The 26,721-nt window shown below is 40.1% G+C and overlaps 1 protein-coding gene across 1 annotated transcript; it reads left to right on the forward strand.

Moving 5' to 3' along the window:
- vwa3a (von Willebrand factor A domain containing 3A) lies at positions 1–25,716 on the forward strand (the record flags this gene model as incomplete). Its single annotated transcript, XM_079413963.1, has 30 exons — positions 1–110; positions 1,554–1,634; positions 1,768–1,822; positions 1,922–2,023; positions 2,128–2,234; positions 3,412–3,537; positions 4,141–4,240; positions 4,323–4,385; positions 9,016–9,144; positions 11,071–11,209; positions 11,631–11,734; positions 11,823–11,903; positions 12,775–12,872; positions 15,223–15,342; positions 16,966–17,040; positions 17,412–17,553; positions 18,340–18,532; positions 18,877–18,947; positions 20,684–20,830; positions 21,894–21,972; positions 22,266–22,370; positions 22,491–22,588; positions 22,788–22,940; positions 23,041–23,149; positions 23,419–23,563; positions 24,017–24,161; positions 24,663–24,814; positions 25,210–25,331; positions 25,485–25,575; positions 25,689–25,716. 30 exons carry the CDS (start codon positions 1–3, stop codon positions 25,714–25,716), a joined length of 3,270 nt encoding a protein of 1,089 aa, XP_079270089.1.
- Between the last annotated feature and the right edge of the window lie 1,005 nt (positions 25,717–26,721).

Here is a 26,721-nt window from a genome sequence, read left to right on the forward strand (position 1 = left end):
ATGGATCACACTGATGTTTATGAGAGCTCGGAGCACTGGCTGGAGTCGAGCGGTCTGGAGAGCTGTGGACTGTCTCTCTCTCACCTCCTGTCGCTCTGCACTACTGCTGTGTAAGTTTACAGAATAATAGACTCATTGCACCCTGTGCTGTTTGACTTATGACACTCAATGTGGCTCAATCTAGAATGCTCCCACAACTAACAAAGCTGTCAAAATGTGTAAATGAACTGATTACAGATTTGTTTGGCACCGATTTTATCTTTAACAACAAACTCCCCTCACAATATCTGTTCAGAATGTTGTTTCAAAGCATGTGAATTAGTTTGGGTCTTAGAAACCAGGTGGTGGATTTATAATCACCTGCTGTTCTAAAAAAAAAGTAATAAATGTAAGCTCAAAAGTTTATTTTTATGAAATTATAAACCATGCTTTTAGATTTAATACACACAACTAATACAAATAGTAAACCTACCATTATTTAATAGAAAATTGTGTTTAAGGTAGTATTGTGTGGCTTCATTCACAGTAAGAAGAACAACCTTATGAAACATAAGTGCGCTTAATTGTATTAAATGTGCACTTGCAGTGTACTATTTTTTTTTGGTGGGGGGGCATAATATAATATTAATGAAATAAATTTTACAGAGAGAGCACACTTTAACACATTTCTTTAAAAAAACCCACTTTGTAATTTCCAAAAAGTTAAGTTTTATTTAAAAAGTATATTTTAAAACATTGTTTTTATCATCTTTAGTCATGCTTTAAAGAAATACCCTTATTTTAATGTTGACTAACACTAAGTAATTAAAGCATATGTAAGGTCATTTTAACTGTAGTGTGTTATTTGATAATATTACATTTAATTTTACTATATTTATATTCATTGCAAATGTGTAATCACAAAACTATTGAAATATATGGCATACAAATTCAATAGAAATTCCGATAAAGTATTTTTTGCCACAAATTCTTGTCTATATATTTGGCAGTACTCTTATTTCAAAGACAGTAGAATAATTGTGACATTACATATAAAAATGTAAATGTGTCAAAAAATATTAAAAACATCAAAAATCACTCTAAAGAGCAACTGTCCTGTTTGTATGCATTGTGACTGTAAGCTGTCAATATTTAGTCACGGTTTAAAAATAAATAAATAAAACTATTGCTGGAACCAATGAGTAATGCTTTTAATTCAGTGCATTAGTGCTTTGAATGCTAATGTTTTAAATCTCTCATGTTTTCATGAGTAAGGGGTCCAAATATTTATAGTATAATGGAATCTAAGTTAGTGAAAACAACAGTACTAATCATTTTTGGGAGAAATGTTTGTAATTTTCATAAAAAGGTCAGCGATGTAAAAATAACTCATGGGTCCTAAAAATAGGTTGTTTTCTTTATGCAAAACATTGCCTTTTTCTTTTCCTTTTGGTGAAATATGACTCTGACATGTTCTTTGTGATTTTTTTCCAACTAGTACCAGACTGTAAATTGTGCTCTCTCTCTCTCTCTCTCTCTCTCTCTCTCTCTCTCTCTCTGTGTGTGTGTGTCAGATCTGAGATAGAATACGGGACGAGCAAACAGATGCACATCAGCAGTGAGTCACTGGCTGAGTTTGAGGAGCAGCTTTACATGTGAGCATCATCTCCACTGCACAGTCACCATGATGATGCTTTATCGTTCTCAGTGCTACTGAATGCACATGAACATGTTTTGCTTTGATTTTAATATAATAACAAACAATGAATTTGTAATTGTTTTTTGCAGTGCCATTGAGATGTACCATGATCAAATTAGGTGGCTCAGTCAAGGAAACAGGAAGGTAAATTGACTCTCTGAGATCTTCACTCCATGAATCTGGTTTAAGCAGATGTTTAAGCAGAACTTCACCGTCCTGTGTTGGTTTGGTTTGATCTGTCAGGTGTTTGGGGTGGTGGACGGGTCCCGCATTGGAGTGCTTGTTGACACGTCTGATTTGAACTGCTCTACAGAGAGACTAGCAGATCTACAGCGAGAGCTCTTAGTAGGATCCCAAATGAGTCATTGCTTCAACTGCATGCTTTGTTTTACTAATTGAATCAGTTACACTGCTCATTTTGTGGTTTCTTTTTACTTGCACCATCAAAGAATCTCATTGATGAGCAACTGCGCTTCAAAAAACAGCTGCATCTTCTGTCCTTCGGCTCAGAAGTCAGCAGCCTTTGGGACAAACCACAAGATACATGTCTTCTAAGGTGGGTGACGTTGATTTGTGATTTGGGTTGCAGACACAGCTCTGCCGGGCCATTATTTTCATTAGGACGCTTAGCGTCTGTTTAGAGAGACTGCTTGTTTTATTTTCGGGTTGTCTTGAGGGATGAGTGGGCACATGTGAGAACAGTTTGTATTTGTATTAGATGCCAAGAAATCACTAGAGAGAAGAGGAGAAGATGAAAGGACACGAGTGAAACGGGGAGATGAGATAATGAGAGAAGAGGATAAAGGCCATGGTCCTCACGCACACTTAAAACAATGTTTTTGGCCTCCCATCATTCAAAATGAATTATTCATCAGGAAATGTGTTGTTGAAACATGTTGATGAAATGAGTCGCTCTTAGAGCTTCATATGTGACTCATTTGGAAGAATCTGTATGGACAGTAGCTCACACAAAGAGGGACTGACCGTACAATTGATTTCAATAGATTTGACATTAGCATGTTGCTAAGCTAAAAGTGAAACTATAATAGGCTATCTGTACGAAGATTCACCTAGAAAGGTACAAAAGCTGTCAATGGGGCGCACCTAAAGCATCCATTATTGGTACCTTAAAGGTACATTTTACTTTTTTTTTTTTCAATGAGTAGAGTAGTTTTTGTTTTTATAAGAAACAAGTAGATAGAATAGAAAAAAGTAAGCTAGTGTTAGTTTTACAAGAAAAGCTATCATACATTTGGTCAAACATACAGTAAAACGGTAATACTTTCAAATATATTACAGTTTAAGATGACTGTTTTCTATTTGAATATATGTTCAAATGTATTTTTTCCCCCCTGTATTGTCGAAGCTTCAGTGTCACATGATCACTGAAATATTTTTTACTATTTTCAATGTTGAAAACAATTGTGCTGCTTCATAATTTTGTAGAAACTTGTTCTATATACAATTTTAATAAGTTTTTTTTTTTGAGTTTGTACCAAAAAAAATATGAAATTGTGTTCTGCACAAAGGATGCACGCTTCCTTATATGTCCAAAACAAAGAATCTTTGACAGCAGCGCAGTACCTAGCTTTTGAAATGGTCTTCATGTCTTGAGCTTTTTTTATGATGATGCCTATGAAAGCAGCTCACTGGTTTTTGGAATATAGCTACAATTATGCTACATGAATGCGTTTGCTGAAAGTCTGCATCAGGAAACTCTTTGTGAGTCTCAGGCTCAGGGAGTGCTGTGTGTGGGTCACACAGCTCCGGGCGGCTGGAGGCTGTGATCTCCTGCAGGCGCTACAGAGGGTACTGACCCACTCAGAGCTGGACACACTACTCATCATCCTCAGCTCTCGGTGAGAGTTTGTCTTGCTGTGATGAATCACAGTTTCTTAACTTAACTCGAACCAGCAGACATTTCATTTCCTTCACTTTTGCGGCCGCCTTTAGACATATTTGCAGTCAATTTTCCTTAAATAGTTTGAGTGCTATAATTGGTAATGTCTTAGGAGATGGTTTAAAAATGGCAGCCTAGGCCTATTTCCTCTCCAAGCATAATAGAGCGCAGCAGCAAGTAAAATCCTTCTCATTTTCTCCATAGAGAAATAGATTTTAAGTGTTAGCATGTAAAGCTTTCTTGTCTGTAAAAGACAAGTCAGTGCAATTTGGGGATATAAATAGCCCAACCGCACATTCCCATAAAGCATTGCAAATCATATAATCTAGTCTCTTTAGACTCTCTTTCAGCTGTTTTTTTGCTTCAAAACAAATGTTGTAATGCAGTGGCTTAATTTGGGTCTTGACTCAGAACTCTGTATCATAGTAAGTTCATGGAGAAAATGAAAAGGAAAAATACTTTGAAACCAAGGAAAATGTGTGCTCAACTGTTTGTGTTACTGATGCAAAATTACAATTGGAACCTTATATAATGATCATTTGATGACTGTTTTTTTTTTCAGCCCTGATCAGACAGTAGACATTATATGTGATTTTTTAAATCAAAACCGAACACCTTCTGTTCATGCGGTCGCCTACAACTGCAGCAGTCCGGACGCTATTGTGAGTATCTTAGATAGGTGTTTATGTAATATGTAGTGAGATGTTTTTCATTATTGTCACTGATTGATGTGTCCTGTCATAGGAGACTGTGAAGCAAATGGCAGCACTTTCCGGGGGGAGATATCACCTGTTTTCTGCTGCAATGGTAATCTGTAAAAACTTCTTGAAATAAAACTGAAGTTACATACAGCGGTTCCAAAAGGATTTAGACTCTTAAGCCTAACCACTTAAAATATATGAATTTGACATTTGAAAGTGACATTTATTTTGTTAAACACACTTTTCAAGCAAAGTGTTATTTAAAAAAAAAAAAAAAATGGATCGTGGATCATGTTCATACTTAAAGAGTTCACCCCAAAATAAACATTTTGTTTCAAAATGATCTTTCGTTCAACTTCGAAACACAAATTAAAATATTTTGGTAACACTTTAAAATAGGGAACACTTATTCACTATTAACTACGACTTTCCCCTCAATAAACTCCTAATTTGCTGCTTATTAATAGTTAGTAAGGTAATTGTTAAGTTTAGGTATTAGGGATGTAGAATAAGGCATTAATATGTGCTTATTTACTACTAATAAATGGCTAATATGCATGCTAATAAGCAACTATTTAAGAGACCCTAAAATAAAGTGTTACCGATATTTTTAATGAAACGAGATATTTTAGTGTCCCTTCACTGAAAGTTCAAGCTTCAGAAAGTTTATAAAAATGACTTAAAAGTAATCCATAAGAATCAAACTTGACGTGCGAAATCAGTGAGGTTTGTCCAACCACGACAAGCAAATATGGCTAAACTGCCTTTTACCATGTTTGATGTGCTCTATGTGTGTGTGTGTGTGTTGTTCGTTGTTTATATGTCAATACAAGCCTTAAATCTGTTCGTCATATAAAACCAGCGTCTGTCTTCCAAATACTCGCAATAACCCGCTCAGTTCATTTGGATTAGTTTCATAGTTTCTTTATGAAGGTACTGAAGCTTGAAAGCTTGAAATTGCTTACATTAAATCAGATCAAAGTAAAACAAATCAAATAATTACTTTAATTTCTTACAAGTAAGCGGTTTATTTTACTCAATTGAAAAAAATGAAGTTTGACCAAATCAAATTACTATAGTCAACTAAAAAAGTACTTTCGACCAAATCAATTTGTACATAATTATACCACAAATTATCACTAAATCTATTTGGATTAGCTTACATTTTTACATGTTTTTAAATCTAAATTATGCATATTAAGCACGCTGAAAAAAGTGACCCAATAAGTACCTGTCACGTATTCTGTGGGTGTGCCCTGGTTGGCCACCAGATGTCACTGTCTTGTCTGAGCACATGGGTTTGTGTTGTGATTGTTCCATGTGTTCCCCGGTTGATTGTCTAACTCCGCCCTCTTGTTATCTCGTTATTGGTTTAGTGAATTCACCTGTTCCTGCTCGTTTGTGTCCCTATTTATGTTCCTGGTGTTTGCAGTTCTGTTCGGCCACGTTGTTACATGTTGTGTACGGTCAGTCGTGTGTGTTTCCTGATTCTGGTTTCTGCCATGCTCTGTTTTCCCCCTCGGGGTAGTTTGTTTCTGTTTTGTTTCTTTTATAATTAAACCACCATTTCCCTGCACTTGAGTTCTCGCTTCATTTCTCTGCACGTATCATGACAGAACGTGGCCGACATCAGAGAACTCAGCGGGGAATGGATTCTTCCCATCCTCCAGCCCCTAACGTGAGGAACCCCACTTTTTTACGGATCCTCCAGGTCAGGACGCTGCACTCTCTCCGTCAGAGGGGCACTGACGTCAGGATGTTTGCCTGGATGTTTTGTGAGGCAGCAGAGGGTTTGGGATACAACGAGGTGGCTCTCAAGGACTTCTTCAACCTTGCCCTTGATGAGCCCCTCGATGAGGAGTGGATGAGGGAGTTACACCACTTGACTTTTGGGGAATTGGTGGAGTTTTTGACGCTTCTCCAAGCGGCGGTGCCCGCTCACAGCGCTCCCGAGGCGGCGGGGCCCGCTCACAGCGCTCCCGAGGCGGCCGTGCCCGCTCACAGCGCTCCCGAGGCCGCGGTGCCCGCTCACAGCGCTCCCGAGGCGGCGGTGCCCGCTCACAGCGCTCCCGAGGCGGCGGTGCCCGCTCACAGCGCTCCCGAGGCGGCGGTGCCCGCTCACAGCGCTCCCGAGGCGGCGGTGCCCGCTCACAGCGCTCCCGAGGCGGCGGTGCCCGCTCACAGCGCTCCCGAGGCGGCCGTGCCCGCTCACAGCGCTCCCGAGGCGGCGGTGCCCGCTCACAGCGCTCCCGAGGCGGCGGTGCCCGCTCACAGCGCTCCCGAGGCGGCGGTGCCCGCTCACAGCGCTCCCGAGGCGGCGGTGCCCGCTCACAGCGCTCCCGAGGCGGCGGTGCACGCTCACAGCGCTCCCGAGGCGGCGGTGCCCGCTCACAGCGCTCCCGAGGCGGCGGTGCCCGCTCTCAATCCCCTAGTGGTGGCCGAGGATGCCGCAGCGGCGCCCCGCTCCCGGAGACGGAGGAAGAGGCGGAGGAAGGCCTTCTCCGTCCCACAAGGCCAGGAGGCTACCCAGGAGCTCACTGCTGGCCAGGAGGTCGTGCCAGAGCCACCAGTGCTCCTCGCCCTGCCGGCGCCACCCGTGCTCCTCGCCCTGCCGGCGCCACCCGTGCTCCTCGCCCTGCCGGCGCCACCCGTGCTCCTCGCCCTGCCGGCGCCACCCGTGCTCCTCGCCCTGCCGGCGCCACCCGTGCTCCTCGCCCTGCCGGCGCCACCCGTGCTCCTCGCCCTGCCGGCGCCACCCGAGCGCCTTGCCCTGCCGGCGCCACCCAGACTCCTTGCCCTGCCGGCGCCACCCGAGCGCCTTGCCCTGCCGGCGCCACCCGAGCTCCTCGCCTTGCCGGCTCTACCCGAACTTCTCGCCCTGCAGGCTCCACTCGAGCTCCTTACCCTGCCAGAGACCGTCCCTGAGCTCACTGCCTGCCCTGTCACGGCCACAGAGGCCGTTTCTGAACTGACTGTCTGCCCTGTCACGGCCACAGAGGCCGTTCCTGAGTTCACTGCCTGCCCTGTCACGGCCACAGAGGCCGTTTCTGAACTGACTGTCTGCCCTGTCACGGCCACAGAGGCCGTTCCTGAGTTCACTGCCTGCCCTGTCACGGCCACAGAGGCCGTTTCTGAACTGACTGTCTGCCCTGTCACGGCCACAGAGGCCGTTCTTAAAGTCACTGCCTGGCTTGTCCCTCCGGCCCCACCCTGGCCGTGCGCTGGGGTTCCTGTTGGGCCGGAAACCCCCTGGTCCGTCCCTCCGGATCCGTCCTGGTCTCCTGCTCGGCCTTGGTCTGCGGGCCCCCTGCCTCTGCACGGGCCTGGCCCACCATCCCTCCCCCTGATCTGTCTCTTGCCCACCTCCCTTCTTGACATTTTGTATTTTCATTTTTCATGTTTTTGTGTTCTTAGTGTTGCAGGTGGAGCATCTGGGAGCTGCTCCTTTGTTGGGGGGTAGTGTCACGTATTCTGTGGGTGTGCCCTGGTTGGCCACCAGATGTCACTGTCTTGTCTGAGCACATGGGTTTGTGTTGTGATTGTTCCATGTGTTCCCCGGTTGATTGTCTAACTCCGCCCTCTTGTTATCTCGTTATTGGTTTAGTGAATTCACCTGTTCCTGCTCGTTTGTGTCCCTATTTATGTTCCTGGTGTTTGCAGTTCTGTTCGGCCACGTTGTTACATGTTGTGTACGGTCAGTCGTGTGTGTTTCCTGATTCTGGTTTCTGCCATGCTCTGTTTTCCCCCTCGGGGTAGTTTGTTTCTGTTTTGTTTCTTTTATAATTAAACCACCATTTCCCTGCACTTGAGTTCTCGCTTCATTTCTCTGCACGTATCATGACAGTACCCTCAAAATGATTTTATGTGGCTCTCTGACAGGATATATTAAATATTGTACACTTTGTTGTCTTATAACTGAATTATAGAACTGTGCTTAGTTAACAAGTTACCTAGAACTGGTACATGTTAAATAGTATAAACATAGTATGCTAAATGCTAAGTGTTAAACGCTTTTCCAGCAAAACTGTAATAAGTGAAGTGACATACTGCCAAGTATGGTGACCCATACTCGGAATTCGTGCTCTGCATTTAACCCATCCAACGTGCACACACACAGCAGTGAACACACACACAGCAGTGAACACACACACACCGTGAACACACACCCGGAGCAGTGGGCAGCCATTTATGCTGCGGCGCCCGGGGAGCAGTTGGGGGTTCGGTGCCTTGCTCAAGGGCACCTCAGTCGTGGTATTGAGGGTGGAGAGAGCGCTGGACATTCACTCCCCGCCGGCCCGAGACTTGAACCCGCAACATTTGGATTACGAGTCCGACTCTCTAACCATTAGACCACAACTTAATAACATGTGCTGTACCAGTCCATGCTGTACGTTGATGTCAGTGGGCATATGGTTTTCACAGAACGCAAAATTGTCATTTGATTTGATACAAATAGTTTCAATTTCACCAATAAAACTTAGTTTTGCTTCCAATTAACTAAATATTTTACTTCAGCTCAATGACAAGACAGAAAAGTACATTTATGAAGTTGGATCAAGTATAAAATGTTCTTTAGAGTAACGACAAAGCATATGACTTCATACATCCACTAAAGGCCGATTCACACCGCACATGTTTGTTGGCATTTGTCTATCTTTTTCTCTAATGACCTTCAGAGATTTTGTGTGCCATCAGCGTTCACTTTTTGAGACCACTTTTTCTATTTTTTTCTACAGGGTGTAGTAGACAGCAGTACAGACATAGATCTGTTGTGGGCAGAGATTAAAGCAGCTCGCAATGTTCTTACCCAAATTCAGAACATGCGTCAGGGTCGACTGGGAGACACAGCTGTCACTGAGTCAGAGGTGATCCTACAAACAGTTACACTAAAATACTTCTGTAGACAAACACATTGAGGAAGAGTGATGATATGAGATTTGAGTACAGTGGTGATACATAGCACGAATGACCCTTAATAGTGCATTGAACTTGTAAAAACTTTGTAATAGTGTCAAATTAAACCTTTTAACCCAAAGTACATTTTAAATCAGTATATTGTAATTATCATGCTTTGTGTTTTAAAGAAGTACACATATTTTGATGTGTTAACTGGCATACTTGTATAGCACTTGATTATAATTACTGATTATAATCATATGGCATATAATTACTAATAATGCATTTTCTTGTAATTGCAATTAATATACAGTTAGGCCGTGTTCACACTTGGCGTCTTTTTCGAAGCTGCCGGTGTCTGTTTTACATTATAATCCTATGGAGTAAACCGTGTTTTCAAAAAAGTCCTGAGCGCTTTTTAAAACGCCACCGCCGGCGTCTTTTTCTGCAGCTCAGAGCGTTTTTTTCAAGTTGAAAAAAGTTCAACTTTTCTGAAAAAACCGCCCTACGTCAAGCGCCTTTTTGACAGCTGACCAATGACAAGCGAGTAGTGAGATCTGTCGTTTCCATAACAACAAGAAGATATATAGGCTGTGTCCAAATTCAGGGTCTGCATCCTTCGGAGTACTCATTTGAAGGATGTTACGTCACAGCACCGCGACGAAGGCTGTCCAAATTCGTAGGATCCTTCAAATGCGGCCCACAAATACGTCCTCCTTTTCCCCGAATTGGAAGGATGGGTGTGGTGGATCCTTTCCCGTCCTACCTATCCCATAATTCTTTTCGGCAGAGCGTAATGGCGGATGAAGCGAGCGGTAGCGGAGTGGGAGAGGAGTTTCTCTGACAAAACAAGCTAAAGTTTATGCTTCGGCTCAATGAATTTGTAGGAGAAATTAGTAGAATACTTAAAAACAAATAAAAATAGGCTATAATGGCTTACCTGGATGTGACTGTCTTGTAGTCTGATATAAAAAACTCTCCGACAACGAGCAAAGAAAGTATTTAATTTATTTAATTGCTTTATTTCTTCCAAAAGAATTAAAATGAGGAGAATAACTCTTTGTTTGTCCATTTTCCCGCTTCTTGCTTGGCGCTGTCACGGTTGCTAGGCGACAGGATATGAGCAACGGGTAAGGGAGGGAACTGAAAGAAGGGTAGGCTGTCCAAATTCACAAACACCGACTTCCGGGTTTTGCGGACGTCGGAGGAGCCCTCCTCCTTCAACCGGGTAGGAAGGATCCTAAGGAGGATGCAGACCCTGAATTTGGACACAGCCATAGAATATACCGCAAATCGTGCATCATCCAACCGGAGCTCCTGGACTAAATTGTTGTAAGCACCATATTGGTTCCTTCCCTGTATAATGTCGTGCACCCACAAACGTCGTTGTGAATCGACATTTTCTTTCCCGTTAACTTCAAAAGCCAATGCAAGAGCCAACTTTTTACTCTTTCTTGACATTTTTGCAGTACACAGCGCTAGGCTACTGTTGCAGCTGTTGCTATGGCAACAAAAGACCCTCTCGGCTGCTATTTGTAACAGACGCTGCCAGCTTTGTTTTTCATTAAAAAAACGCTCTTGTCAACTTTTTCTAGTCAAAAAAGACGCCAAGTGTGAACACGGCCTTAGGTGTCAAAATATATTACATTCACACTTAAGCATTGAAATCATTTCCTCTTCAAGTCTATTTTTACTATTTTTTCCAAGGGTCAGTATTAATGGTGCATTCATGTACTTTACTAACAGTATACTAACATATATAATACATGGTGTTGCTTTGGTACATGTCTATAAAAACATGGTTATGTGCTTTCTACCAGTTTCTCCTGAGATACAGTTATGAGAGCTGGAAACTTTCACCTTTTCACTTTCAGTTCTCATTTGTACCTTCACAGATCTCCACAGGTTTGGACAGTCTGACTCTTTCTGACTTCAGTCCTGTAAGTTCTGCTCTCAGTGCTCCATTGTGCATCCAACCCACAGGCCCGATACCAACCACCTCCAGTGAATGGCTGAAAACCCAAGGCCTGAAGGGTATCTGCCATGCAGTGCCTTTTCAAACTCTGATAGAAGAATATCTGTTGGGTTCACTTTTCAGTCTCCACATGAAACAGTATTTACAACCCAATTCACCTCTGTAGTGTTACAAACGCATGACACATATGGCATATTTCTGAATGAAACCAAATACTGGACAAATGGAAAAGTAAATGTGGCAAGACTTTTTTATCCTTGGGAATTTAAGAAAATAAATATGATCAGTTGCTATTTAATATTGACTGTATACATCAAATTAATTTTAAGGTGGTCTAAATTGTCTAGAATATTACCAAAAAGCACAATCTGTAAATCTTACAAACATATTTGCATGTGTCAGTTTATTTGCCAGTGTATATGCTGGGCAAGTCTCCTTGATCAGAGTGGTAATTCTTGGCTAACACTTGTGTTCATGCAGCTCAGAAGCTGGATCTGTATCAGCTACTGGCTCGTAATGCCTATTCTCCACAAGAGACGTTTGTGCCAATCTTGGGAAAGACTGTTTCCTCTACAGTTCATGAGGTGATGAACATGTCCTGCTGCATTTACGAATCCAGTTTGAAGCCCATCTGTTCCCCATATCTGAACTAACTCACTGTGTTTGTTGCAGCGGGTCATGGTACGGTTTGAGTGGCATGATGGGACAGTGAAGAATTTGCATGTGGATCTTCCATCAGTGCAAAAGTACCAGGTACATTTTATAAACCAAAAATGCCATATACCATTCTAAGACCAACCAGAAACCTTGTAAAACCAGCTGCAATCCTACAAGAATTGTAAATAATGTCAGCCGTTTTGCTAACCTCCACCTTCAAGTGCAACAGGTTACCACCTACTTCTGAGCAAACTGTGAATCATTAGCTGATACGTTTCGTGTATAACACATATTACTAAAATATGGAGCCTGACACATGACATGCAGGGGAAAAAATCGTATCCTCATTTGTTTCCTCATTTAGGTCAATTGTGTCCACATTGAACTAATCCACACTGTTTTAGTTCAGTTGTGGCTATAATTTGACTTAATTGAAATGAAGGATCAAATTAGTAGTATAACTTCACCACATTTTAGTTAAAACGATGGAACAAATTACTAATGCCACAAAAATAGTAAGTCATGGAAGTGAATTCTTAAGTTGTGTCGACAATATCTATATTTTTTCTTCAGCATGTCATGTATGGGCTTTTATACTGATATACAGAACTGAAGATTTCTCGGTTATTCATTTCATTCTGTTAGAGAGAGGCTTTTCACCGTATTTGGTACAGACACGTCCCTTCAAGTGTCAGCACTAAAAGAAACACATTTTCACTTGCTCATTCATGCCTTCCATCACTACTTGAAGACTGCATTAGCCACTAGGCTGCTCTCAAAAATTCCTCCAAATGCTTTTACTGAATGTTGTATAATTTAGCTAACTGAAAGCTGTCACATCTCCAGAGTAAGGACATGTGTGCTATTCAATACAAAGTTGCATTTAAATGGATGTTTTCCTCCAGCAGTCTAGAATCTGACATTTTCCATTTTTCACTTTATTTTGTCTTTCATGTGTGGCATTCAGAAGCGACTCATGGATGCTGTTCGTCTGTTTGAAAGGAGAGTTCAGTGGCTGAACAGGACGGGCAGCCAGCAGATATGGGGAACCGTGTGTGAGCAGAGGTGAGAACCTTTAGACTGTAAAGATATGTTTCCATTATTTCAACAGCACCCTGCAAAATGGTCTTCGCAATAGTAAGGGATATTTATGTTCTGAAGGGCACAGTAGATGGCACAGAGAACATTATACCTTATTCCTTGTGAAAAAGAATTACACTTTAGCATACAATTGGAAGTACACTGTAGCATAGCAATGTTGTCAATAGACACTTAGGGAGCAGTGAACTCTGCGTTTGGTTTCTATGAACTGGAACTCCACTTGTAGTTCTTGGCTGACTTTATTTAAGGACTTGAGTACCAAAATTCATTATACAAAAGTAAACGGGGGTCATGATCTGCCTTTTTTATTATTTTGTACTGTTCTCTGAAGTCCACTTATAATGTTATCAAGATTTTTACATAAAAAAATGTCATAATTTAGAAGTGATAAGATATTTTCTGTTTTTAACCCCCCTCATCAGAATGCTCTGTTTGAATCGGCATGATGGATTGTAGACTCGGAAGTAAACGCCCACTGCTGTGAGTGGGTAATAGTTGCGTATGATTGACAGCATACGTCCTTCACAGATGAACGCTGCTATGATTTAGGTTAAAACGCATAAATACTCATATCAAATGATCTGTTGAACAGACAAAGCAATTGTGATCATGTAATAAAAACAGTTACTCACACTTGTGTGGTGCAACATTACTGTCGCATCCAATATAATCGACACAGCATCGTCTTTTAGTTTGAATCTTTCTGAAAATCTCGCGTCGAACTGTGCCTTGTTTGTAAATGAATCCACGGTAAAATGAAGTGAACAAAGGACCAAGTTCTTACTGACACAGTCTGGATCTTCATTAAAACTAAAGTTCATCCACGCTTTACATATATTGAAATCAGAAGGAAGGCAAGGCAAACACTGTTTTTCCACATCATCTTTCACTACAGCGTCTTGTTGTCTTCAGAGCATCTTTATCGTTTGGTTTCTGTTAGGGCTGCCACTAACGACTATTTTCATTTCGATTAATCTATCGACTAATTTTCCCATTAATCGATTAATCTAAACTATTAATTTCCCGCACCAAAAAATCTACAATTTTACTTAAGAATATTTTATTAAACTAAATGAAATCCAAATTTCTATGAAATCCTTTTTAAAGCAAAAGTAAAGTGCAACATAGAGTGCAAGAAGCAAGTGTCCATCTCATAGTCCAAATCACTGAAATCAAAGATTAGTATTATAGTGTAAGAATGACAACATATCCACGTGTTCTAGTCTACTAATAATACAATAAAAAAAAAAAAAAAAAACACTTTTTAAAGGAGTATTTACCAGAATTTATTTTGGCGAAAAATGTAAATGTGCAGTATTTCTAAAAAAAAAAAAAAATTTTTTATATAAAATCAATTAATTGGATATTTTTTTTAAATGAAAATGTATTAAAATTTAATGGCAATATTAAAAAAAAAATATGCACCACTTCCGGTATTTTGCCGGTTAGTCGACGTGAGCAAAATGAAGTCGACGATTTTTAAAAATCGACTAGTCGACTAAAACCGACGAATCGCGACAGCCCTAGTTTCTGTGTAGACCTGTGACTTTTGTCATTTACCAAAATGGAGCTAAACAGGCAGTGATGTAGAAGCAGGTGTTGATCATCTTCTGCAGAGGCGGTGTTTAGCCACACTATTATGTCATAAAGTAGAGCATTCCAAAAGCTGTCGTTTTGGCAGATTGGCTTCAATATAAGCTGTTATTACACTTAAGGTGTCCTTGTTACAGTGTAAATATACATTTAAGTACTGAGTAATATTAATTAACTACATGTACTTACTGTATGGTTAGGTTTAGGATTAGGGTTTGGTTTAGGGTTATTTGCATATAATGATGCATAATTAACTGTTATTGTAATAGTAAGTACATGTAACGTATAACAACACCTTACAATAAAGTGTTACCAAAGTCTTGAGTTCTGAAACTTACAGGATGTTTTTATAGCACAATGAAGATCAGGGGAATTTTGATTTCTCAGTTTATGACCCCTTTAATAATCCCATGAGCTGCATAAACCCTACAATATACAAAACAACAACAACAGAAGTGTCCATTGCTGTCTCGATAGTTTGACTGTTTTTAAATGCTCTCAGCAGCCAGTAATTGAAAAACACACCACACAAAATGCATTGTGGTCAGCACAAACCACGTTTATTCTTGTTAGACAAATATTGACCTTTGTTTTCCAGCATATAACTTTGGTGGAAATCCATTAATGCTGATGTTTTTGCTGGGCCAGGAGGATGCAGGGATGTGGAGTGTGTTTGTGTTTGTGTGCCTCAGTTGCTCTTTCTCTGTCTTTCTCCATGCAGGGTGCAGGTTCTTCTGGACATGTCTGGGATGAACGCCCACTACCAGCTCCATCTCCAGCACGCCCTGCGAATACTACTGCAGGAGCAGCTGGCCAACAAACACAGCTTCAATGTCATCGTGTAGGTCAAACACACCGTCTGGGTGTTTTCACTCATTTATAGTGTGACATTATGATCTTCTTTGTCATTTAGTCCCAAAGTCTCCTGTCTCTTTCGCTCTTGAAGTCATTTTATATCTTGAGATTTTCCTATATATATACCAGTCAAAATTTTGGACACATTTACCTGAAAACCTTTCAATCTAATGATTTTTGCTTAATTAAAGAATTAGTAGACGTGTCCAGACATTTGAAGGGTAGTGCATGTGTCTTCTTTTCATTGGGAGTCCAGTCTGGTCTGCAGAAAAAGAAACACTACAAAAGCTAACATTTGCATCTGTACATTAAAATGTTCGTATTATTTTAAATCAAGTGCAAAACAGCTCTTACAAATGCAAATTGTACACTTTTCAGTTCAAAAAATGGATTATGGAAAATGGAGTAACATTGCACTAGAGCAAAAAAAAAAGATTCAGGTGCATGTACAAGCAGGAATGACCGAGACTTTTCTCAGTGTACTGGTCGACTTGTGGTCCAGCTGTCGATCCCACATTTAGATACCAAGTATATAAACAAAGATTTTATTAGGAGAACAAATTCTGATATCATCTGACCGATTTATTTAAGCTGCGGTGGTGGATCCTGGCAACATAGTCAACAGTTTTGAAAAATTAATAGGCCTATATATATGAACTAGATAATACAGCAGGCAATAGTTTTTTATTAGGTTGGTACAAGTGTCTGGCTGTGTTGAAGTCCTAGTCCATTTTTGTCTCTGATATATATATATATCAAAGTACTATGGTATACCCACCACTCTTAATAACAATAGCTCTTCCTTTTCAAAATAGTGGAGAAGGTTCTTCAGATTAATACATTCTTCAAACTAAGAAAACTTGATGAAAACCCCCTTTTGGGACCATACTTTTTAAAAGTGTAATTTTGCAAGGGTATATTGAATTGGTTTCCACAGCACATGTGCCTGTACAAACACATAAATTGCTTTTCATAAATCAGTGCCGGTGTTCTTTATTAATAGCAGGATCATATATGCATCATCGCACACAGTTACAGAGGAAATGAAGGCAGTAATGGCCCAGTCGAAAGCCTCTGCACCATTTATCGTCAGTCTTCGGCAGTTGTCTGCTCCTGTTTTAGCATAGTCATGAGCGATCTACTTTAGTCTGGCATAAATAGAAGTCTTAATAGATTTTGCCTGAGAGCACAGCGCACATACCTGCTCTTAATACTGCAGAGCAGCTGCACGGCTTCACTCCAGAGCATTTCATTATGTCACATGACTCACCTGCTTACCTGCTATTTAATTAACCTCAATTTGTACGGCAGAGCCACATTTACATACACACATGGTGTGTTATTAAAAGTGTCATTAATGTTCTTTGACCTCGTTGAACTTTGTTTAAAGATGTATATGCATGTGTTGTAATTTAAGCATTTTCAAGACTTGATAAGTAAATGAGAAAGGAAATAACAGAGCATTGACTTGAGGTTCATTTTAATGTTTATTCCTTTAAAATTGAAATGTACAACAGTAGGAATGAATGACATGTCATGTGTCGAGTTCATTTCCTGTTTGCTGCCACATTCACTATACTGTATGTGATCTTGTCAATGTTCCTCACAGTTTTGGATCAGATGTCAAGTCATGGCAGGAGATGATGGTTCCCTCCACCCATGAAAACCTTCAAGCTGTTTGGCAGTAAGAGGACAGGATGTGCTTTTGACTTCACAGTCTTTCTCATTTTCTCTTCCTCCTCCTGTTTTTAAAGGCCTTTCATTATTAGTGTTTGCTAAACTGAAATCATATCTATCAGGTCTCCCAAAAACTTAGTAGTCAGTCCATTTTTAGGCATTTCATTCTGTGTTCACTTAGTCTATTTCAGTTGTGTATTTCATTCCAGTATTTGTTTTTGTTCCTAAATTCAGTTTAAATTCATCCCAAAACAGTAAATCTGTGCAGCCATTTCCTAATATAGCCTGTTCTGCTTTTCGGGGTTTAGAGTGTAATTGAAGCCTAGAAACAAAATGTCTTTTTGGTGATAAATCATATGTGTGTGTGTGTGTCTTCAGGTGGATTCAGGCCGTGGAGTGTGTCGGGGGTCGTAACACTCTGGCTGCTCTACGGCGTGCTCTAGAGGAGGAAGCGCAGGAAGAATCGTCCCTGACTGGAGGCGTGTACCTCCTCACCTCCGGCATGCCAGATCAACATATGGTTAGTTGGACACTCACAGTTCATTTTAATCACTTGCGAGCCAACGTCCTGTCACACGTAGAGCACAATATGTGGATTTGTTGTCTAGTGGCCATCACATGTCTCGTGGCATTCACATATTTTGTGGAGTTTACAGGAGCATTTTTTATTTGTTTATTGGGTGCCACTCTTTGGAGTTAGGAGATTTAGAACTATTGAATGCAGCCCAATGGAAGACTTTTCATGATAGGCCATCCATGATGTAAATGTAGGTGAATTTTCTCCTTCATTGAAACAGATTTGGAGAAATTTAGCATTACATCACTTGGTCACCATTGGATTCCCTGCAGTGAATGGGTGCCGTCAGAATGAGAGTTCAAAAACAGCTGATTGGAGTGGTGTGGATTACTTGTGGATTATTGTTGTGATATTTTTATCAGCTGTTTGGACTCTCATTCTGACGGCACCCATTCACTGCAGAGGTGAGCAAGTGATGCAATACTACATTTCTCCAAATCTGTTCTAATGAAGAAACAAACTACATCTTGGATGGTCTGAGGGTGAGTAAATCTTCAGCAAATTTTCAAACTGATTTTTAAAAACGATTAAATTGATCATTATTCCTAGTCCTCCATATAAAACCATGTTGAACCCTTCAAATATGACAATGCCAGCCACTGCTTCCCTCTGCTGTTCAGATATAAAAGGTGCAGTTTCTGTATTTTGACACAGATGTATCATCACATTTTTCTTCTTCAAGCCAATATCAAAAAGCAGTCACAGTGTTTTTCATACTCTCATTCTCAGGTTTCGGTCACTAATTATGTGTCTGAGCGCTGCAGCGCAACAAACCTGAATCTCCATGTTTGCCTATTCACCGGAGAGGAGGACACTGCCCGCTGCCCTCCGCCCCGTTACGCCACCCGGACCGAAACCGCCCGGGCTTTGAGCGGCCTGGCACACGCGGGCAACGGACGCTTCCTTTGGATGACTGAGACTGGTGAGAAGACAGTGTCTGAATGATACCTGACTGACTTTTTAGGAAAGATGAGTTTGAAGTAAAAGGTAGGACAGGATTACAGGAACTACTGTAAAAGAAGTGCTAGTTTAAAGAAGTTGTATTTTGTTGTTCAGTTTTTGAGACAGTTCTGAGGTCATGTGTAAAAGTCCCTAAAGCAGCTGTTTACTTGAGCTTTGATGTTGTGCTGCTTTTGCCTCTGTCATATGTACAACACATGGTCTCTGAACCCAGTACAGCTTACAATGGGAAGTCTTGTGTTTGTGTGTGTTTGAATTTGTGTGTGCAGTGGAAACTATGAGCATCTGCCTCGTCTTTCCCTGCAGGCATCGTGGAGAGCGATGACATCAGCGCCCTAATTGGAGAAATGGAGATGGCTGTTAATTATTTTCAGAAGGTGAGTTCAGAGCACTGCGTTCGGGGCGATTTTCTCACATGACCTGTACGTGACCTGTGTCCACGGAGTCTAAATAATTCATGGGAACCCGAGGAAAAGTTTGAAGCACACCTGCAAGAAATGATCAGTTGTTGATGTTTAGAAAGGTTCATCCAGAACTTTGTGTTCATTCAAAACCAGCTGGATTTGCTGAAGATGTTTCATTACTCATTCGAGCTGCATCGTCATCTATTCAATCAAGTCCAGTTGCTGTTAAAGCCACAGTGAAATCTGTAAATCAATGAATGACTGAGGCTGTTTACTTTCTTAATAGATACGCTACTGTTTCAATATTTTGGGTTCACGAAGAATAAAAAAATGAATACTTTGATTTAGCGAGGATGCATTAAATTAATTAAAAGTGACAGTGAAGACTCATAATGTTACAAAAGATTTTAAGTAAATGCTGTTTTTTGAACTTTCTGTTCATTAAAGATGAATAAAAAAGATGATAATAATAATAAATGTTCTTGAACATCAAATCATCATATTATAATGATTTATGAAGGATCATGTGACACTGAAGACTGGAGTAATGATGCTAAAAATTCAGCATTGCATCACAGGAATAAATTACATTTTAAGTATATATTCAAATAGAAAACCATTATTTTAAATTGTAATAATATTTCACATTTTTAATGACTTTTTAGGTCAGCAGACGTCTTTCAAAAACACTTATTGTGCGCAATTTTGAAAAGAAAATCCACATTTTTCCTTTGTAATTTTCTTCTATATATATTTATTTGCTCCACCTTAAACCATTTTTTTTTTTTTTTCAATTTTCCACCCTGTTTTTCACAATCCAGTAATTACCCAGTGGGTAAAGTCTCATCCAGTCCTGTCCATCATCATTACAAGCCTATATAAGCAGCTCTCATTGCGCCGTCCTAGCATCAATTCTTGCGGGATCCCTCCACCAGGGGCGGACCGGGACAAAATTTCAAATCTCACACTCATCCAGGCCATCTCATACAGCCACAACAAATTTTGAAAAAAGTTTAAATCTCTAGGCTGGGGCCGCACAAAAATAATTAAATGTTATCTCTTGAACTTCCATTTTCCTTTTTAGTCTCTTCAATTTCCCTGACATCTCTCTATCCCTCGTGTGTTTACTTTTTTCACTAATTTTCTTGTACTAATTTTTTTTTATTTTTCATAAACACATCTCCACCTTGTTGCAAAACAACCACCTCATTGTAATTTGTTTGCACATAGTATACACAGTATCGCTGGAGCGTGCGCGAGGCGAAGTGTGTTGCCAGTCAAGACTAACCAACTCATGATTTATTAGAGTTATATTATTGAATGGCGAATTCGGAAATAATCACTTTAGTACATTCAGCAGGCAACAACAACAACAATATAAAAAAAAAAAAAAATTTAGGGCAGCGGGCATTCACCGGGATTCACTCCACCCCTGCCTCCACCTCCCCATTTCCTCCTCTATTCCTGTTATTCTCCCTCTAGGTCAGGGGCAACTTCGGTCCTGGAGGGCCGGTGTCCTGCAGAGTTTAGCTCCAACCCTAATCAAGCCAAGTTTGTTTACCATTAACCATCAGGACTGGATGGGCAGGCGAACTCATGAACCAAAATAAAATGGATTGCAAACATGTTGTTTTCACATTACCTCTTTCTGATATAGCATACATGTAATGCTTCATATTTTGGACTTTCATCCATGTTTTTTTCTGCAGTGCTCTGAATTAGTGGACTCTCTGATCCAGAAGGGCTCTGACAGGGGTTCAGGAGAAACGAGTACCCCATCCATCAAACCCCAGACCTGGACTCGCAGAGCAAAACTGCCATCTCCTCGACCCACAACACTCAGCCTTGCTAGACTGGTCAGATCACTCTCTTCATCCCACCATCAAGCATGTTATGCTTGACCTATCATACCATCAGTACGAAATGCTAACATTGTTGGTCATCAGCATGCGTTGTGTTTGCTGGTGTGCTGGTGCTCTCATCATGCTTCATTACTAGTATAATCAATAATGCCTTCATCTTTTAGAATTTACCAGTGATTAGTTTCACATAGACAGACTTTTCAACAAGTCCTGTTCAGCTGATTCAAGCCAAGAACCAGAACTTAAACAAGAAGAGACCATCTGTCTGACATTCAAAGTGACCATTCGATATGTGCTGTTTAAGTGCAGCTTTATATGAAGTTGTTAAAGATTACAGACTATGTAAACCATCTTAGAGATTCATGCCGGTCTAAACTGGTCTTTTCAGTAGGACACTTAAAGTGATTTAATAACCCTCATGTTATTTCAAACCTGTATCATTTTTTTCTGCTGAACACAAAAGAAGATATTTTGAGGAATGTTGATAACCAAACAGTTTTGGTGACCATTGACTTTCACTGTATTGGCTAAAAAAGACTGCGTTATGAACAGTGTTGGGGTAACGCATTACAAGTAGTGCAAGTTACGTAACCAGATTACTTTTTTCAAGTAACTAGTAAAGTAGCTCATTACTTTTAAATTTACAGGGAAGTATCTGAGTTATTTTATATATATATTGTCCCCATGTTGAGAAATCTGGAGTAAGTGCAGAGACAGAGGCATTTCCTTCATGCTGAGGTTTATTAATTTCACTGTTGGTGTAAAAGGACCTTTTCAGTTGCAAACATTTGGGATTTTTATTATTAAAAACAAATAAGCAAGCCCAGCTCAGTAGCATCATGCATACATTTCCATAAAAATTTACAAAGTAACACAATTAGTTACTTTTTTATGGAGTAACGCAATATTGTAATGCATTACTTTTAAAAGTAACTTTCCCCAACACTGGCTGTACAGGTCTGGAATGACATTGTTAGTTGAGCTATCCCTTTAAAGAGTTATTAGAAAGATGTTTTCATAATGAATGCTTTTTCATCATGATGTCTGATGTGAACAGGAAAGCAGGCAGAAGAGCAGATTGGCACAGAACAGCTCAGCTTGGAGGCCGAACAGCTCTAAAGCAGATATCCCACCAGGTGTGATGTCTTATCAACATCCTGACTGTAATTATTAGAGATCTTATGCCAAATGCTCTCTATTCTCCATCCAAACTGTTTGCTTTAATTTATATTCTAAATATATTTACTTTTGCTTTATATACTGCTCCAAGTAACTCATTCTGTCCTCGTCAGATTCTGAAAGCATGTCAATGTCATTTGTCTCAGTCTAAAACATCCTCAGATTGCCTCTTAGACTAAATGCCGGACTATTTATGTGACTCATGATGAATTCATATTTTTTCAGAATATTTAATTGGTCTTTTTTATAGTCCAATCAGCTGATATCAGCACACCGGCAAGGCTGTCAAGGTCTGCAGATCAGAGGAAAACCAATGTGTCACAGTCTGTCTTCTTCATGGAAGATGGCAACTTGGGTTAGTGGAAATGGATTTTTCATGTTCATCTCGCCATAGCCAGAAATATGAACACATGAGATCGCCACATATCTGTTCCTGGCTCATATTGTGACATATAGTGTTGATTGTCCTATCTAGGTGTAGTCTTCAAGAAATATCCGAAACCAAAGAGTGTGCGTAAGTCTATCACCACTATTAAACTACCAAAACATGAAGACATCTGTTCAACTAAACAGGTACTATACTGTATTCCATTGTTTTGTTTTTTGAAAAAAGAAAACAAAATCGCTCTTTTTTTGTCATTTTTAACTATTTAGCAAACTACTAGAAATGTTCTAGCTAATAATGTTAGCTCATGTGACCATTACACACAATAGTCAACACTAGACCAAAGGATTATTTTAACTCAGTGTTTATGTTTTTATATTCTTTAAGTGGCTCAAAAGGTTTGGTATCAAGAATCTGAAGTTGGACCTTCACAAGCTGACATCTGGTCCTGAATGTTGCCATCATAACAAACTGGTGCCGTCTGTCCTGAAGAGAGTGTCTGCTAAATACTGCGCCATATTCCCTAGTGTACAAATAAATGTAAGCACAGTGCTGCTGTGTAACTCCAGTGATATTAAAATAATGTATTTTCCATGTTGGTTCCATGTTTAGTATGCTGCATGTCTTTATGTGCATATAGGGGAGTGTGAAACACTTGCATCTGACTCCTGGTGAGTTAAAGCAGTACCTCAATCAGACTGAGAAACTGATGCAGCGCTACAGCCAAAGACTGGAGTGGTTACTGACAGGTACAATACATGCATCCATCCATCCATCGCAAACAACCTTAAAACATGACTGACCCTCAAAAAAGTGTATTCCAAAACATAGCGATCTGCCTGCACAGGCATTATTTAAGGGTTGATAGGATTCTTGCGGCATGAAGACAGTTCCAGAAGGCAGGCAGCGTGATGAGGATTTTAGTCAGCAGAAAACAGACAGCATAGAAGCTAGGTTTTGGAAGAGATCCTATTTTATCTCGTTCTTCTGCCATGTGAATCTTTCCATTTGTGAGCAGGCAGCAGGCGTATGTTTGGATCGGTGTTGGAGAAGATGGTCTGTGTTCTGCTGGATGTGTCTGGATCTATGGCTCCCTGCCTCCCTGAGCTCCAGAAGGAGCTGACTTTACTGATCTGGGATCAGCTGCATGCCAACAACGTGAGGTAAACTCTTCTTTGCTCTAGAGGGAGATATTAAAAATCATTTACATAGTTACCTGTCTTCCATTGGTTGACCAAACAGGCCCAAACTCACACCATATCTGTAGGATAGTGGTCTCAAACGCAATTCCTGGAGGGGCACAGCTCTGCAGAGTTTAGCTCCAACCAGCTCCAAATCACACATGCTTGGAAGTTTATAGTAATCCTGAAGACCTCGATTAGCTGGATTAGATGTGTTTGATTAGGGTTGGAGCTAAACTGTGCAGAGCTGTGGCCCTCCAGGAATTGGGTTTGAGACCAATGCTGTAGGATGAAGAAGAAATGTGGCTGTATTTCCAGAATAAAACACCCGAAAATGTTCCTATCATTGGCTGTTGCTTTTGCTCGTTAGCATGGTTTGTGACATGCTGAATTTGTGTCTGGTGACAGGTGACTCAGTGACTGTGTGTGTGTCAGGTTTAATATGCTGGCGTTCTCTAGAGAGGTGAGGATGTGGCAGCCGGCGTTGGTTCAGTCCACAGAGGAGCTGTGTGTGGAGGCTGTGCAGTGGTTGAATCAGCTCAGCACTCATGGAGCTTCCTCCACACTACAAGCACTACAGGTACTTGCAACAACACTCGACATATAGACTTTATTATGTATCATTATTACATGACGTATTGGAAAATCTGATGATGATTGGTCAGTTGCAGCATTTTGTGGCCTGATTTCTGTGTAATGACTATCTGTGGCCTACTTTTATTTCTCATATCACTGCGCCTTATATTTTAGGTTCATTTATTTATTTATTTTCAGTATGCTGTTATTGAACTGAACTGAATAAACATTGAAGAGCTGCCAAATCGTGAACATTGAAGACACTTTTGTAGAGCTGCTAATTGCTGAATTTCATAATTGGTGAACTGTACACAGTGATTAATGAACTGAACTAAATCAACACTGAATTTATACAGGAGATTTCTTCTCATATTTGATTAAATCTGCATCATTGGTTCTTGTTTTTTCCTGTTTGTCACTTTGAAGCCGCTTTTGTTTCAAAAGCAACATGTTTAGCCCTCTTCTTTGCACAAATGTGACTGTGTGTCATGTGTCTTTGCTCCAGACAGGCTGTGGCTTTGGAGATGCTGTTGGTTTGTATCTGATCACTGATGGGAGATGTGACTCCAGCCACAGTCTGATACTGACAGAGATCAAGAAACTGAGACAAGAGAAGGACTTCACCGTCCACACCATTGCAGTCAACTGCCATGACAGGTCAACTCTGATGCTGCATTGCATATGAATGTAGCCATTTGTATTAATCCTTGGTCAAGATTCTTATGTATTTATTCTGGCGATATTATTGTCTTGTCCCAATCCCAGAAAATGTAGTTTTAGCAACATATTTCATGTTTTATGAATAAATATATTTATATTCACAAGTCCTCATCTATCAGCCAGCTCATAATGTTACCTTAATATCATATGTTCAGACTGCATTTAAAAAAAAATCCACTTTCAGAACAGAATTTATGCAGCTTTCTGCTGTATACACTACATACAACTAAACAGATGTTATATGAACCATGCTTACTTTATGTGTCTTGTATCAAAAACACTTGCTGCATGCTGCATGATAGCTATTTATCATTTCCATGTTTTTTAAACAGAACATGCATTGAGTTTCTGAAGAGTCTGGCCCATAAAGCAGGAGGACGATTCCATCAGGCTCCTGAAAACACAGATAAAGCTCTTATCAGAAAACTCATGTCAGATCCGTGCAGTGCGGTATGTTGATTTTAAAGAGAAGTGCTCAACATTTCTTAAATATAATTTCAGTGCATGAGGATTATGTTGAATTGGTTTGTAGTTTTCAACATTTCTGCAGATTGATTCTTATGAAATGATGTACTGATTCTTATATGTCCTGAATCAAAGGACCCAGTGCTTCCAAAATTTGAGGGGGACGATCTTAGGAAACTATCAGAAGAGACTGAGAAGCTGAGGATGTTCCAGAAACAAGCTAAAGCTTTCAGGTTTGTGACTTCCTGTGTTCATTCAGTGCTTTTGCTGTGATACACAGGCCTAGTGTAATGATTGGTGTTATTGTAGACTTTTTAATATGGTGATTTGTGTTTTGTTTTCATAGGAAAACTATTTTGGAGTCGAGGAACTAGGAGGGAATGTTGAATGTTGACGCTTGTTCAAATCATGACAGCTTTATTTTAAAAAAATAAACCTTCTCTGGCTAAGGCCTACATGAAGCCTAATGTAAAAGAATTTGTTACAAAAGAATATTATAAATAATATTTTGGAAACATTGTAAATAGATTTGTTATACTTTGACATTTTTTGTGAACTTCATGAAAAAAAATTGTGTAGCATCAAAACAGTGGGGGGAAAAGCTAATTTCTATTGTTGAAAAATATGAGGACAAATCTTTTTGTTAAAAACTATTTTCTGTTCTTACAGGATAAACAATACAGATGTTTGAATTTTGCTTGTCAGTGTGACGTCACTGGCTATTAATACTGGGCATTTCTTCATGAGCACACCCTGGCTTTATAGGGGCTTGAATTCTTTACTTTAGATTAGATTGGGGGTTGGAGGGTGGGATTTAGCATCAGGGACCCCCAGGGCACCTCGTGAAGCTAGAAGTAGGGTGAAGCCTGCAAGGTGGGTGGGAAGCAGGGGGCGTCCTACATGTAACCATGACCTTTTTATTTTAATTATTTATTTGTAATATGTGTTTCCAAAGATAGACTCACCCACACTCTTCACACTTCACATTATACGTATCACATGACAAAGTACCAGAAATAATCATGGTATTACCATGGTATTTTCTACACTCTTCACACTACACAGGTCACATATAACAAAATACCAACAAGTATGGTATTATCATGGCGTTTGGGACATTAACCAGTGCACATACCATGTACAAGAATTCCATATATTGTTCTGTAGCATTTTATTAAAATAAACGTTCGGAATAAATATAAATAGCCTGTTTATACAGAAATATAATTATTAGGAGTAATGAGCTCCAGAGGTCAGAATTGTTGATAAGTGACTGACTCTGTTAGAAATCTTATAATGGGCCATGTTTGGATCTTCCAACCGGACAATAATCCAAACACAAACCTCAAAAACAACACAAAAATGGGTCACTGGGCACA

The sequence above is a fragment of the Barbus barbus genome (genome assembly GCF_936440315.1).
Source record: "Barbus barbus genome assembly, chromosome: 4".
Classification (NCBI taxonomy): Eukaryota; Metazoa; Chordata; class Actinopteri; order Cypriniformes; family Cyprinidae; genus Barbus; species Barbus barbus.